The 16,254-nt window shown below is 51.6% G+C and overlaps 1 protein-coding gene across 1 annotated transcript; it reads left to right on the forward strand.

Moving 5' to 3' along the window:
• The first annotated feature begins 19 nt into the window (after positions 1–19).
• On the forward strand, positions 20–16,254 carry LOC133757959 (protein diaphanous homolog 1). The gene is made up of 10 exons (XM_062188946.1): positions 20–146; positions 4,164–4,258; positions 4,897–4,998; positions 5,124–5,363; positions 5,455–5,584; positions 6,696–6,820; positions 7,330–7,494; positions 7,590–7,725; positions 9,661–9,747; positions 14,405–16,254. Exons 2-10 carry the CDS (start codon positions 4,187–4,189, stop codon positions 14,560–14,562), a joined length of 1,215 nt encoding a protein of 404 aa, XP_062044930.1. The 5' UTR covers positions 20–146; positions 4,164–4,186; the 3' UTR covers positions 14,563–16,254.

Raw genomic sequence — 16,254 nt, forward strand, 5'->3', positions numbered from 1 at the left:
GAAGTGACTTATCTTTAATCATGTTTTTCTCATCTTTCCCTTGCTAGCCAAGAAGGATCAGGAAGGTGGAGAAGAAAAGAAATCTGTGCAAAAGAAAAAAGTAAAAGAGTTAAAGGTGCTGGACTCAAAGACGGCGCAGAATCTCTGTGAGTAACTACGGTTCCCGGTTCCAGCAGCTATTTGAAAAGTGAGGTGGTTTTAAGGACTGAATTCTGTTCAGTCTAGTGTCCCGCCATATGAAGCTTCCATTTGGTGAATTATATTGTATGCCAGGCACTGAATAGTGGGTTTTCAATATATCATTTCCTCTCTTGGATAATGCTACAAGATTAAGTTTCTAGTTTTATGTCAAGGAAATCTGCTAAGATTTTAGGAATTTGCTGCCTCATGTAAGACAGGTGTGAGCTCTGAACCTCAAAGTCATCTACTGTTTGCACTGTAACCAGAGAAAAGCTACAGCAGATATTGTTTTAAGCTACTGTACATTTCCTACTTTAACGAAAGCTAAAATTGCTTTGTGATTTAGGATAAAGGAGAAACATTTTTTAAAAAAAGACTTATTTATTTGAAAGGCAAAGGTACAGAGGCAGAGAGAGGTCTTCCATCTGCTGGTTCACTCCCCTAATGGCCAAAACAGCCGGAGCTGCTGATCTGAAGTCAGGAGCCAGGAGCTTCTTCCTGGATTCCCATGCTGGTGCAGGAGCCCAAGCTTTGGGCCATCTTCCATTGCCTTCCCAGGCCACAGCAGAGAGCTGGATGGGAGAAGTGGAGCAGCTAGGACTCGAACCAGCACCCGTATGGGATGCCAGCACTGCAGGTGGCAGCTTTACCCGTTATGCCACAAGGTCAGCCCCAAGTAGGGACATTTTATAGTTCTCAGAGAAGTGTGAGTAACTACAGAGTCCTGACTCCACTTGCTTACTCATAAATTTGGCTTCAAAATTTCAGACCAATACAGAGTTGATTGGGTGTTACTTACTTGATCAAGGTGAATGTTAATTTTTTGTTGAACATTGCAATAATTGAGCCATGTACTTTCTGCTGAATATTATAAATATTGGGCAAATATTTCAAGTTCTGCTATGTGACAGGCTGTATTAGGCACACACTAGCACGTGTTCCAGCGATTACAAGGATATACATTTATAAAACTGAGAATCTTGTGACATGGTTAAAGTTGAGATGTGACTTAGCCATTTGAATCTAGGGTCCCTCAATATGCAGCTTCCAGTAAATAAAGTAGACATACCCAAAAGTGAAGTCAGTGATAGAATGAGAGCAGTGGGCCTTTAGATTATTCTCTAGTGTATGGAATTTAGTGATTCAGCATGAAGTGCCTCATTTGTCGGGTAGAGAAAGAAAGCCAAATAATCACAGTGCAGATAAATAAATACTATGATGGAGGTATGTTAGGACACTTCTGAGATGCTGGACAAAGGAACACCTAAACTACATGGGGCAATAAGGAGGGAGCAATTCCTACAGGATGCTGTGAACAAGGCACTGCTTAATTCCTTAATAGTTCTTTCAGCTTAGTTTACTTAAAGGGTGGGGACCAGCTTGAGGATTGGCATCTGCATGTGTGAAGGCACAGGGCATGAGTTAACAGTGCAGCCAGGGGAGTGCAAGCCACTGACAGCAGCACAGGAAAGCTAAGGATGTCACTCTAGGAATGTACTCATTTTGAGTCTAGATTGCTAGGCTGATGTAAGACTGTAGGCAGAGAGGTAAGTTGAGTTACTGCTTCAAACTGGCTGAGAAGTGGTCAGGGCCTGAAACTACGACAGTGAAAATGAAGACAGCAGAGGACGTTAAGAAGTTAAAGGGGACCTAAGGATTGAGTGAGTGAATGAAAGGGGTGCTTCTTGGTTTAGCTCAGTGCCGAAGTGGTGCCATTTACTGAAACAGGAAAATTCAGCCAAGGACAGATTCTCTTTGGGCTCCAGGGAGTGATGGATGGTGGGTAGGAGCAGTGATGAGGACGAATCTTAGAAAGATAAATGGTTGCCGTCTTTTCAGTGGCTTTGTAGGGACAGAATAAATGAGACTTATAGAAGTCAGGCAGAAAAGATTATTTTTAGAATGGTACAAAGTGAAGAAGAGATGTTGGTAATTAAACAGGAACACTGGGTCAGGAAAGACATTTATTTGAAAGGTGAATGACAGTGTAGTAGAGAGACTTTGCATGTGCTGGGCTAGGCCAAAGCCAACAGCCAGAAACTCCATCCAGGTCTCCCACATGGGTTGCTGAGCTTCAAATACTTGAGGCATCGTCTGCTGTCTCCTAGGTGCATTAGCAGGGAGCTGGATCAGAAGCAGTGTAGCAGGAACTGGAACCAGCACTCCAGTATGGGTCAGGACACCCACTCCAGAGGTTATTTTTAGACAGAGCAGAGGTTTCAATTGTAGAGGTGGCCATAAGCACCTTTTCCTTTAGCATGTATCCACAGCTGGGCAATTCTAAACTAGTCCTTATCCAAGCCTTTTCTAGCTGGGCTGTAGCTGAAAGCCCCAGTGTTCAGTTGAAAAGTGGCATGAGAGGCTGGCACCATGGCTCACTAGGCTAATCCTCCGCCTGCAGCACCGGCACTCCAGGTTCTAGTCCCTGTTGGGGCGCTGGTTCTGTCCTGGTTGCTCCTCTTCCAGTCCAGCTCTCTGCTGTGGCCTGGGAGTACAGTGGAGGATGGCCCAAGTGCTTGGGCCCTGCACCCACATGGGAGACCAGGGGGAGGCACCTGGCTCCTGGCTTCGAATTGGCGCAGTGCGCCAGCCATAGCGGCCATTTGGGGGGTGAACCAACGGAGGGAAGACCTTTCTCTCTGTCTCTCTCTAATATAATTTTTAAAAAAAGAAGAAGAAAAAAAAAGTGGCATGAGAGAAAGCTGAGCAAGCAGCGACCAGTGCCATCAGTTTTTCTCCATGAAGAGGAGGAAGATCTTGTTAGAACAAATGGAGAGGCCAGCGCCGCAGCTCGCTAGGCTAATCCTCCGCCTGCAGTGCCGGCACCCGGGTTCTAGTCCTGGTTGGGGCGCCGGTTCTGTTCCGGTTGTTCCTCTTCCAGTCCAGCTCTCTGCTGTGGCCCAGGAGGGCAGTGGAGAATGGCCCAAGTGCTTGGGCCCTGCACCTGCTTGGGAGACCCCAGGGGGAAGCACCCGGCTCCTGGCTTCGGATTGGCGCAGCGCCGGCCATAGCGGCCACTTGGGGGATGAACCAACAGAAAAAGGAAGACCTTTCTATCTGTCTAAATCTGTCAAAAAAAAAAAAAAAAAAACAAACAAAATGGAGAAGTGGTAGGATATTACGGAGGAACTGCTGAGAGGCAGAGAGCATGGGATGGGGACCCATGTGGGACTGCTGAGCAGTGCCAAGGCCCCCGCTATCATCAAGACCACTACAAATTCAGAATATCGGGTCAGCATCAGCCTCATTGGCAGAGTAAGAGAAGTGAGATGGCTCGATTAACCAGGGGCTTGGAGAAGGTCACCAACTGTAGCAGCAGCAGTCATCACTGTGGCATAGAGGGTTAAGCTGCCAGCTGCAGCTCCGGCTTCCTCATAGGGGCTGGTTCCAGCTGTTCCACTTCCAATCCAGCTCCTTGCTAATCTGCCTGGTAAAGTAGCACAAGATGGTCCATGTGTTTGGGCCCGTGCACCACATGGGAGACTCAGGATGCTCTGGATTCCTGGCCTCAGATGGTCTCAGCTCCAGCCGTTGTGGCCATTTGTGGAGTGAACCAGCAGAGGGAAGAGCTATCCATCTATCCCCACGTCTCTTCCTGCCTCCCCCTCTATGTAATCCTGCCTTTCAGATAGAGGAGGTTGAGTGGACCCAGTGCTCAGAGAACATGGAACGGTCAGGGGCCTGCCGTGCACTGAGGACAGGATGTTTGCAAGGCAGTGGCAGCTGTGAGGATGGAGTCCTGGGAGTGGGGCGGAAGCCTGTGATGTATATAGACAGAGAACACCAAAGGCTGCTGTGTGGAATGTGGTGCTCAGTACAGTAGAGCTGGTGTGTGACATAAATGTGGGGAGCGTAAATAGTGGGCTCATAAGTTGTAGGCGGTGAGGTTTCTCAGAGAGGTTTGCAGAGTCCTGTCAGGAAGTATGCAGCGCGGATGGGGGGAAGACTTGCTGACCATGTGTTTGTGTCTCATTTCTTGGCAGCAATCTTTCTGGGGTCCTTCCGCATGCCCTATCAAGAGATTAAGAATGTCATCCTGGAGGTGAATGAAGCTGTTCTGACCGAATCCATGATCCAGGTGAGGGGAGAGGCGATTCTGCCGGGGCTGGCTGCTTAGCTGCGCACCTGCGGCAGGTCCAGCTGCAAGGAGGAGATGCCCCTCACTGGAGCTGTGGACTTAGGGCTGCCAGCTTGGGAGAAACTGCCACTTGTGATGCCATCTCGCTAGCCAACTGTCCCTTCCTCCCTGACTATCCCTTCACACCATGGGTTTCCTTCTGCATGGTGGCCCTGGGGCAGAGTGTGGGACTACCAAGAGTCAAAGTCATTTAAAGTCATTTAGGGCTGGCGCCGTGGCTCAACAGGCTAATCCTCCGCCTGCGGCACCAGCACCCCAGGTTCTAGTCCAGGTCGGAGCGCCGGATTCTGTCCTGGTTGCCCCTCTTCCAGGCCAGCTCTCTGCTGTGGCCCGGGAGTACAGTGGAGGATGGCCCAAGTGCTTGGGCCTTGCACCCGCAAGGGAGACCAGGAGAAGCACCTGGCTCCTGGCTTCGGATCAGCATGGTGCGCCGGCCACAGCAGCCATTGGAGGGTAAACCAACGGCAAAGGAAGACCTTTCTCTCTGTCTGTCTCACTGTCCACTCTGCCTGTCCAAAAAAAAAAAAAAAAAAAAGTCATTTAGGCTTGAGTTGTCAGCACGTTCTTCTCTCTTTCAGAACCTCATTAAGCAGATGCCAGAGCCAGAGCAGTTAAAAATGCTTTCTGAACTCAAGGATGAATATGATGACCTAGCCGAGTCAGAGCAGTTTGGCGTGGTGGTGAGTAGGAGGCCCATTGCCTGGAACCTTGCTCGCTCTCCTAGCCCTGCTCTTAGAACTCTGATGCCACCATAGGAGGCTCAAGTTGTTTTTTCTGATCCCTCTGTGCCTGTCTCCCCCACTAGATGGGCACTGTGCCCCGTCTGCGGCCTCGCCTCAATGCCATCCTCTTCAAACTACAATTCAATGAGCAAGTGGAGAATATCAAGCCAGAGATCGTGTCTGTCACTGCTGCCTGCGAAGAGCTGCGCAAGAGCGAGAGCTTCTCCAGCCTTCTGGAGATAACCCTGCTGGTCGGGAACTACATGAATGCTGGCTCGAGGAATGCCGGTGCTTTCGGCTTCAATATCAGCTTCCTGTGTAAGGTGAGCCAAGGGGTCAGAGCAGGACCGTGGCGGGGAAGGCTGCACGCCTGTAGGAGCTGGGGACTAAGTTTTCTCCTCCTCTTACCCTAAGCTTCGGGACACCAAGTCTGCAGATCAGAAGATGACACTGCTGCACTTCCTGGCCGAGCTGTGCGAGAATGACTATCCCGATGTTCTCAAGTTTCCAGACGAGCTTGCCCACGTGGAGAAAGCCAGTCGAGGTGCGGCATGCGGCAGGTTGGGGTTCAACTAAAAAAAGCAGTTCTGAGGCTGGCGCCACGGCTCACTAGGCTAATCCTCCGCCTTGCGGCGCTGGCACACCAGGTTCTAGTCCTGGTCGGGGCACCGGTTTCTGTCCCGGTTGCCCCTCTTCCAGGCCAGCTCTCTGCTGTGGCCAGGGAGTGCAGTGGAAGATGGCCCAAGTGCTTGGGCCCTGCACCCCATGGGAGACCAGGAGAAGCGCCTGGCTCCTGCCATCGGATCAGCGCGGTGCGCCGGCCACAGTGCGCCAGCCGTGGCGGCCATTGGAGGGTGAACCAACGGCAAAGGAAGACCTTTCTCTCTGTCTCTCTCTCTCACTGTCCACTCTGCCTGTCAAAAAAAAAAAGCGGTTCTGAGCCTTAGAAAGGGAATTAAGGAAGGGCATGGATTTAGTCTGTAAGTGGAGATGGGTGTGGGCATAAGCGTGGCATCTGAGCCCCACAGGGGAGTATAAGGCTGCAGAGAGGTCTCTCTTCCAGCCCAGCTCTCTGCTGTGGCCCGGGAAGGCAGTGGAGGATGGCCCGAGTCCTTGGGCCCTGCACCTGGCTTCGGGCCGGCGCAGCACTGGCCGTAGTGGTCATTTGGGGAGTGAACCAACAGAAAAGGAAGACCTTTCTGTCTCTCTCTGTCTATAACTCTACCTGTCAAAAGAAAAAAAAAAAAAACCGACTGGATTAACCAGTCAGGCTCACTGTTGCAGAAGTAGGCCAATAAAATTTAGCATTCAGGACAAAGAGGGCAGGTTTCTGCCCTCTCTTTTTCTATGTGTGTCTCCCTCCTCTCACAACCTGTTCTTTAAAATAATGTAAGATCTCTGGGGGGGTTGAAAACTCTCCTTAAATTAAATGATGCCTCTTCAGTTCATAGTGTTGGATGCCTTGCGAAGGCTGCAGTCTCAATTAGCAAACTATTTTTAGTCTCAAATGTGAGAAGCAACTAGAGGAGAATACCTAGGAGAATGAAAATAGTTCAGTGCCAGAGACTGTTCAGATTGCAACTGTGCACTGAAGGGAGAAGCGACAGGAATGACTTGATGAGTAAAGCTCTTGCTGCCTGTGGTGTTTCCTGTAGTTTCTGCTGAGAACTTGCAAAAGAACCTGGATCAGATGAAGAAACAGATTTCTGACGTGGAACGCGATGTGCAGAATTTCCCAGCTGCTACAGATGAAAAGGACAAGTTTGTTGAGAAAATGACGATATCCTTTCTTGAACGGGGGTAGTTGCTCCTGGGAAGAAAAAACTTTCCATGGAGGACAGTGGGTTAGCCATGGTAATGTGTAATTTTTCTCTTACATTTTTTTTTCAGTAAATACATAATTCAGCATTCTTATTGTTGTGGCAGTAGCAACCACCCAGATAAACTAGAATTCCTCACCGCTTCCCCCTCTGTACACCCCATATCCACTCCCTCTCCCAGAGGTAACCACTGCCCTTTTAAACGTGCTGTTTCCTCTTTGCACATACTGTGTCTTCTGTCGTGTGCCCACAGTACGGTATGCAGAACAGTCTCTTCCTGAATTGCCACCTCCTATGTTGTGGCTGTACTGTAGTTTGTGTTTCCTATTCCTAAATTTAGATATGTAGATGGCTTCTGTTTTCTGCTGTTAGAAAGAGTCCTGTGCAAGCCAGGATGCGTGTTTGAGGCACTCTGGGCTAGAGAAGTAGCCCGCCTTCGTGGTCTTGGCCCTTTACTCCTTGGCTGCACAGCTTCGTGAAGGAGGCCCAAGAGCAGTATAACAAGCTGCGGATGATGCATTCCAACATGGAGACCCTCTTTAAAGAGCTAGGCGACTACTTCCTCTTTGACCCCAAGAAGCTGTCTGTGGAGGAATTCTTCATGGATCTGCACAACTTTAGGAATATGTTTCTGGTGAGCAAGGGATGGCCGCCGAATCAGTCTTGAGGGGACTTTTTGCCTGGTGGTGGGTGTGCAGGTGCCCACATTGTCCCCATACCACCCCACAGCAAGCAGTCAAGGAGAACCAGAAGCGGCGGGAGACAGAAGAGAAGATGCGGCGCGCGAAACTCGCCAAGGAGAAAGCAGAGAAGGAGCGGCTGGAGAAGCAGCAGAAGAGGGAGCAGCTCATAGACATGAATGCAGGTGAGGGCTGCACTGAGGCGGGAACAGCTCATGGCCGCGCTCAACGCCAGCGAGCCTGCTGCTGGACTTCACCCCAGGCCAGCCGCATACACATTCCAGTTTTCCATGTCTAAGCCACTTCTCTCCCCGACCAGTTCTTACACTGTGTCTGAGTGCCACTGTGGTTTGAGTTTTGCTGTTGACGTGCTCTTCCCCTCTGCTCTGCCAGAGGCTCCCCTGGCCTCTTTCCCCAAAATGTCATCCTGACCCAATTTGCCTCTTGTCTTTTGGAAGTGGCTTGTCCTCACTCTGCTTATTTCACGAAGTTCTGGGTGCCCAAGATCTTAGCACAGTTAAGTACCCTGCTGGTTCTGTAAATGGATTGACCTTCTGAGAGGGGGCAGAAGGCTGGCCACCATGTTGGTTCTGTAGCAGCAGCCTGTCTCTGGTGGAACATATGGTCTCAATTACAGGCCCTCTGCTTCCTGTCTCTGCTGCTTTCCTGCTGTTGATTCCCTGCCCCCAGTCCTCGCTCCCTGGGCAGCGGAAATACAACACAATCAGTGTGTGCCACTCGGGGCGCAGAGCTGCTGCCCCCCTTCTCTGAACTGCAGGTCTGCGAGCCCTCTGCACGGCCAGGGGTTCTCGGGCTGTTAACAATCAGAGCACTTTGCTGAGCAAGGGCTGCTCCATACCTCTTGCTCCCAGGGACTGTGTGCTGTTCTGGAAAGCAGTTCCCTTGGCCTCACCTCAGTTGTTAAGCCCTGAACTCTACTCCTGTCAGCTGGTAAAGCCCACACCAAAAATCCTGCACCTGTCCTTGGTTTCACCCTCTGCCCTAATTCTCCCTGGGCCACTAGGATTTGTTGCAGGTACCTTTAGTCCAGGTATCTGCTAGGATGCAGTGGGGGACACAGAGGAAGGTGGAGCCTAGCTGCACCTGTCAACAGGTGGCGTAGTGGACCTTGCCCTGCTCCCAGTACCCGGGTTAAACAAATGAGGTTGGAATATAGGTCAGCTGCACTGTTGATGTTCAGCCAGCAGGTGGCGCTTGGAACAGTGAGCCCCGGCCTTGGAGCTGGCAGCCAACCAGCACCTTGGGATTTCACAGTTTCGGATTTCACCATCCTGAGCTGTTGCCATGGAAACTGAGCCAGGCTGGAACAAGGATTCTGTGTTAACTCTTTGTCTTCCAGCCAGGCTGCTCCCTTAGATGTAGAGCTGGCTTGGGGAAGCTGCAGCCAAAGGAGGCAATAGTTGGGTGAAATGCACTGTTCATCAGTGGTCTCTTCCTCAGCCCCGTCCTGCACACCTAAGTCTGGTGCTCCGTGAGACACAGACCACAGAGAGGGAGCAGTACAGCTGCCTGTCGATTCCAAAATGGCAGCTCTTTCCCTGCCCTGTAGTTATTCCTGATCGTGATCAGGAGGGTGGGGCCCAGCGCTGTGGTGCCCTGGGCTAAGCCACAGCCTGCAGCACCAGCATCCTGGTTCAAGTCCCAGCTGCTCCACTTCCCATCCATCCAGCTCCCTGCTAATGCCCCTGGAAAAGCATTCGAAGATGGCCCAGGTGCTTGGTCCCTGTCCCAGACAGGAGACCCTGAGGAGACTGCTGTGGCCATCTGGGGAGTGAACCAGGAAGCAGATGTAAGATGTCATCCTGTATCTTCACCTTCTCTTGGCTCTGCCTTTCAAATAAATCTTTCTTTGAAAACAATGAAATCGGGACGGTGGGACTGCAGGATCAAAGCTCCCAGTGAAGCCTGGGTGCTAAGTCCAGTGTAGTGCCATCCTGTGCTTAGACCATTTTTAAACAGACCCAGGAAACACAGGCCTTCTAGCCCCCGGTCTGTCCCGAGCTGCCTGCCACCTTGGGTGAGGGGCTGAGCAACAGCAGTGCTGAATGCCTGCCTGCGTCTGGCTGACGCCTTTCCATCTCCATCTTTCTTCACAACAGAGGGCGATGAGACAGGTGTCATGGACAGCCTTCTAGAAGCCCTGCAGTCTGGGGCAGCGTTCCGACGGAAGAGAGGACCCCGGCAGGGTAAGTACGTGTGCGGAGCCCAGCCCCGGTGCTCAGGCAGATTTTAGTCTGGGGCTAAAGAGCAGAAATGCTGCTCTGACGGCGCCTGCATGTCAAGTGAACTTCCCAGGCCACTTCCTCCTAGTTAGAAAGTACTGATCACGGGTTTGAGGAGGGACTGACCCCAAGTCCTTTCTGCGTGCTTCCCATTCTTGAAGCAGACATTTGGAACAACAGGACACAGAGAACCGAGTGAGCATTTAACTGTATGAACCAAAGTTGACCTAAAAACGTGAGGAATGGAAAATCTGTCAGAGTCCTCATTCTCAACTTCAAAAGCAGCAGACACAGAGAGAACTGGTAACAGGAAGTATAAAATACTATGGGGAGGAGGGTAGGCAGAGAGCATCACGCTGTGGCCGAGCACTGCCTTTTCCTAGGGAGCAGTTATTGCCTCCCCTCTTCACGCCTCTTCCAACCTTCACAAGCTATAAGTGCATTATACTGAGCTAGAGTCCCTAAAAAGAATTACAGAGGCATTAGTGAGGCGAAGGGTTAACGGCCCAGTTTCCCTTAAAGGAAGCACACAGTGACCCAGAGGCTGAGGCCGCCCTCAGGGAAGGCCCTCTGGGACTAGCAGCTGCTGCTGCTTTCCTGAAGGTAATTCCAGCAAAGGCGTCACTGCAGGTTTTCACCTGCGCGGAGGCTGAAGGTGTGCTTGCTGATGGTCCGCTTTGCCCTCGGTAGGTCCCTGTGACATGCAGTCACGCTTCAGCGTAGGGCTCTGACCAGTGCTTACCCACAGTGCCATCGGTGCACCTGGGACCTCTTCTACTTGTCACAGCTTGTAAAGGAGACCTAAGGATCAGAGTGACTCAGCGCCCTGGCCCAAACATTCCAGATTGCTCTGGATTTTCATCTGCAATGGCTGGCTGCCTATTCTACCCCTGCTGAATCCCTAGTTCCAACTCTTAGCCTTTTCTGCCCTCCTGGTACAGGGCCTGTAGAGGGGAGTATGGAGGGCTTAGGACTCTCAGAGCATTTAGTCTTATAGAGGGGTGCTTGCGTAGAGCAGTACAGCTGATCTTAGTCTGTGGAGATTCCTGCCCTGGTATTTCCTACTCCGTATAAGGTGATGTGGCTTTGTAGGAAGCATTTGGTAGCCTCTGGCTGTTGGCGACCAACTCAGCCCTGTGCCAGTCTGCATCAGACTTGGTGGGGAATTCCCTTTTCAAAAGCCTCTTCCTGTGGCGCTGTACTAGAATCCCAGATGCTTCCTGCACACAGGCAGCCAGCCAGGAATGGCTTCCCTCTGCTGGGGAGGCCCCGTTCACTCCTTCCCAATGGGAAGCAAGGATTCTGACGGAATGTAACCTTTCAGCAGAGAACCTGAATTAGTCAAAGCCCCGTCTCCAAGGGAAGAGGGGGAAACCACACTGAATACTGAGGGAGGAGGCAGCCTCCCTAGTTCACAGCAGCTCCCGCCTGCTCTTACCTCAGTGGGCTCTGCGTTCACTGAACACAGCCCAGTCTTTCTGGAGCCTCTCAGGTTCAGCGTAGTAACTAGAAAGCACTCCCCTCTTAGGCTTTGGCACATTCACATTATGTGAAGTGATGTGGCCTTACAGGTTTGATGCAAAGCAGCACTAGTTGGAAACCAGAAGCTCCAAAGTAAAATCTAGCTCTCACACCCATCCATGTGAGGGTCGGCAAGCTACGGGGTTTCTGAGACTCAGTTTCCCCATGTGTAAAACCAGAGTTGGTGGACTAGGGTCTTCTCTGGCTTTGGCATTAAGAGGAAGGAGCCACCACCTGCAGTGCTGGCATCCCTCAGGGGCGCCGGTTCGAGACCCAGCTGCTCTACTTCCGATCCAGCGCTCTGCTATGGCCTGGGGAAGCAGTAGAAGATGGCCCAAGTCCTTGGGCCCCTGCACCCACATGGGAGACTTGGAAGAAGCTCCTGGCTTGGGATCGGTGCACCTCCAGCTGTTGCAGCCATCTGCAGAGTGAACCGGCAGATGGAAGACCTCTAATTCTGCTTTTCCAATAAAAAAATAAGTCTTTTCTAAAAAAGCTAGGAGAGCTCATTCTCAAGTATACAGGCATCAGTAACTGAGGGCTCTCCCTTGGCTGCTGCCAACTGGTTTTACTGGCCGATTACTTGGAGCCAAAAAACAGAAACACTGTCAAGCATGGCTGTCTCCCAGTTCTCTTTCCCAAAGAGGCAGCTGCTCCGAGACACTAGTCTTTTCCCTTGGATTTAAAGGAACGTTAACATCTTGTGTCCCTGGAGGCTGAGGGAGTGAGTGGTATACAAAGCCCCATTGAGGAGCTGCAGGGGGAGACTCACTGTCAGGCGGGCTCACTGGAAGCGCATGTGAAGTGCTGCGCTGTGCAGGAACAATGAGCCGAGTGTCGAGGGGAGAATCCGTGCGATTGTGTCAGAGCTGCTGCTTCAGGCCAGGACTGACTCAGCCTGCGGTGCCTGTGACTCAGCTTTCATCTCCACGGCTGAACTCTGGCCTCTTCCAGGCGGTCCACTTGCTCAAGGGAAGAAAGAAGTTCCTTTCTCTCTCCCTCTCCGTCCCTGTCAGAGATTCAGAAGCCTTCTACTTGCTAGTGTTTCATCGCTTGCCCAGGCCTACGCGACTGGCCAATTTGTGAACCCAAGTCCAGGCCATTTCCACTCATCTGAATGGGCCCAGGGTATTCTTAACATACCTTCTAGTAAGGAGAGCCCTGGACAGGGGGCAGCTGCTTCAGAAGGGTTTCTGATGCCTGCCTGTCTAGACAATTACCCGAACCACCACTTCTTTTTTTTCTCCTTTATAAAAACAGGACAGGAAGTAGAATTGGAGTTCTGGACAATAATGAGAATTTCGGGTGGTAATGACTGGCCCATCTGTCCTAGTTTCCCCTTCCCTGAGGAAGTCTATTAACAAGAGCAGTTCCTCTTGAGCAGTAATTCCTAGCCCGTGTTCCATAAAGCTCTCTTCCCACATCATTAACCTGTTTCTGTCTAATCCAGCGACCTAAGTGTTGTATGGTTAATTGTCCTGGTGTTTTTATACCCTTGTATACCCTCAACTTTTTGGGATCTGCATGCGAGAGCTCTGATCAAAGGTCTTAATTGTTCCCTTTACCTCAGCCTTTGGGACTGTTCTCGTGAGTGATCTCTCTGATCTCAAAGGAGGAAAGAGGTCCTTTTTTCTTGACTGTCCATTCTACTCAGCATAAAGGTAGAGGCCGCAACGTCTGAATTCTGTTTCCATTTCCCAGAAAAGCTTTCCCATCCCTACTGTACCTACTTTCAAGGATTAAAATAAGGAAATTATCTTCTCCCTGGCCTTCTGTCTTCTCCCAGTTCCCATGAAATTGTTAACACACGGAAAGCTTGTGGAGTCTGGGAACATCCCGAAGACCTGTTACACGTGAACCCTGACTTCCGTGCTGACCAGGGTTCTTGGTCCCAGGGTCTGGTGAGAAGCTTTCAGCACATACACGAGCCCAGCCGCACACACCCAGTTACAGTATTAGTTGCTAGAGGCACAATTCCAAGGAGCAGTAAAGTGATAGCAAACACGGCCAGTGGGGCCCTACAGAAGAGAGATCTTCAGACAAGAGTGAGACCAAGCAGGGCTAAGGAAGAGAGACCAAGACAGAGGGTGAGAGACGCAGACACAGGTAGCCCATCAGTCACTCAGCGTGTGTTCAACCACGTGAACCCTGGGGCTGTTGGTCAGGGTCTTCACTGTGCTTTCTCCTCTTGATAGACACCCCTCTGTGCCCTGGGATGAGCAGGAGGAAGAGACCTCCAAGTTGGTAACCATGGGCATGCTGGGTGCCCCCGCCTGACCTGTGGGTAGCTTCTGTTGGTGTGAAGACAGGGCGCTCTAATCCAGTTTGGCTTCTGCCTCCCTGCTCCCTGGTCCAAAGAAGGCGCTCTGTTCATGGACACCTCTGGACTTTGTCCCTGTATGTCCCTGCTTCTAGGGCATGAGGAGAAGCAAACCTGAGGTGGGCGTGGTCCCAAGGCATGCCTTTCTGTTTTGGATACCGGAATCCTAAGTCTGCATCCCATGACTGCCTAAGACAGCCATGGGGACAGGCCCCAGCAGTTCAACACTGGGTTGACTGGTTCTTCTCTTCCTGTTGGAATGACAACTGGAACTTCATCATCCCTTGGCTAGCTGGGCTGAGATGTCTTTGTAGAGAGCCTCTCCCAGCATTTTTTCCCTATTTGAAAATTAAAGCGGTCTATCTTCCATCCTCTAAATTAGTAGCTTCCTGGACTCCATCAAGAACACAGAAATACTACCGCGTACTCAGCTGCAGCTCATCTAATTCCAGCAACCCTTTGACAACAAAGTAGACTACTTCCTCTCACAAAGTGCGACAGCCAATGTCTCCACCCAGTTCTGTGTAGCTGTGTGCAACCTTACTGGTTTTCAGGTGGTGAACAAGGACAAGGCTTGCTCTCCTGTTAAAGCAGGCTCATACGTGTTGCCACCCAAGGTGTACCCCACATGTTGGCTCTCTGCCCCTCCTTCAAAAGAAGGGCCTGTGACTAATACAGAATAGCTGTTCGCATGGATTCCAGCTAAGTGTCTGCTGTGGAGTTTGAGATAGCTGAGAAATAAGGCCTTCCATGAACAGTGTCTCATGTCCTCTCTTGTAGGCAATAGGAAGACGGGGTGTGCAGTCACATCTCTCCTGGCTTCCGAGCTGACCAAGGATGATGCCATGACTGCTGTTCCTGTCAAGATACCCAAGACCAGCGAAGGAGCCCTCGCACTCCACGAGGAAGCCAAGGAGTTGGTTGGCCGTGCAAGCTAAGCCGGGTCATGTGGCCACAGCAGCTCCTGGAGGGAGCCCCAGACTGCCCTGCCCTGCAGCATGTGCCTAAAGGATCAAGGGGCTCATTCCACTCGGTGGCCACCCCCACCACCCTGACCCTGTCTTTCTCTCTGGCCTGCTGCTCTCTGAACATCACACACAGCTTCAGCTGCCTGGAGGCCAGAAGCCAAGGGCAGCATGGGGGAGGCCTGAGCCCAACCCAGCCAGCCCTGGCTCTTGCATTACCAAAGCAGGGTCTGTGTTCGCTGCCTTAACCCTGTGTCCTCGGCTACTCAGAGGGCTTTGTCTCAGAAAGGCCCAGCCTGCTTTCTGCCTGATCTCCCCTAGGTCAATCTTGCTCATTTGTGTTTTTCTTCTGCGGTTTCTTTGGCCCTGAGAACAGCATGGGGCTTATGAACCTTTGGCTCGATCACTCCCTTTCACTGCTATCCTCTCTGCTCTTCTCTTCCCTCTCCTGGCTTTGGTTATTTATTACTTGTGGTATGGCGCTGGGAAGTGGGGGACACATCCCACCCTTACCCACCTGGGAAAGGCCTCCCACAACAGAAAGGATCTGTTCCCAGGGTGGCCCTGGCCTCTGGCTGTGGGCGGGTTGGCAGGCAGGGCCTACCCCGGCCTTCTGCCCTCTGCCCTGCTGTGTGCCGTCACCTGTCCAGCCTCCAGGCTGCTGAGCCAAGGCTCCCCTCTCACCCCACCCCCAGAGCTTGCTGCATCCCATGTGGAGTATGGGCTGCAGTATGACCATCCCAACACCTAACCCACCCTTCTGTCTCCAAGGAAACGGGAGGTGGAGCCTCCTGGCTAAGAAATTGTTTTGCAAATGGATCTATTTTTGTATGGAAAAAAAAAAAGGTGTTTTTTAAAGAACAACAACTCTTCCCTTCCCCTTTGCCCTCTGTAAGAGGCTTTGATGGCAGGTTCCAGACTTCTGGGGTTTCTTCCCACAAGCCTCAAGCTGACCTGAGTCTTGGCCTCGGCATTCACCTCGCCCCTGAGGCCAAGGCAGATTCCTCCTCCCAACATGAGTTCTGGGGCAAGAGGAGCCTCTCATCTGGATAAACTGGGCCAAGCCTAAGCGCAGCAGGCGCTGGGAGACGGCCGTGTTTGACAAATTTCATCAATTTATCAAGTCACTGGGCAGAGGGGGTGCCCCTGCACACGGCACCCCCGTGCCCCTTCTCAGTAGTAGACACACTGAACTGCTTGGTGGCCCCAGCTTCAGGAAGCTCACCTGTGCCGGCTCAGGTGACACCTGTGCCCCTTTAGCTTCCCACCCCGCGATATGGGGGAGAACGGTACTGTTAAGGTTCAGCCCAGGGTTCAAGTTGTTGGAGCCAAGGGGAGCTCAGGAACCTGGAGGGGCCTGGCTGGCTGCCAGAGCCTGTGGCGGAAGGGGCAGTGGCAGCTCCTCCGAGCTTTCCTCTGCCAGACTGTGGTGCAGGGGGCCTGCTGCTCCCCTGGGTCACCCTCTTTTCCCTGCTAGCTCCCATCTGGGGCGTTGACCCTTCCTTTTTTAATCAACTTTTGCTAAGATTGATTTAATAAAAAAAAAAAAAAAAAAGAGGGGAAACAAAAAGCAAACCTACTTCCCTCACCTCTGGGGCTTCTGGGATGTCATCACCGCCAGTTTGTTGGGTTTCCAACTGTTAATAAAGCATTGGAACAGCACGA

This window comes from Lepus europaeus, chromosome 4, assembly GCF_033115175.1.
Source record: "Lepus europaeus isolate LE1 chromosome 4, mLepTim1.pri, whole genome shotgun sequence".
In the NCBI taxonomy this organism is placed as follows: Eukaryota; Metazoa; Chordata; class Mammalia; order Lagomorpha; family Leporidae; genus Lepus; species Lepus europaeus.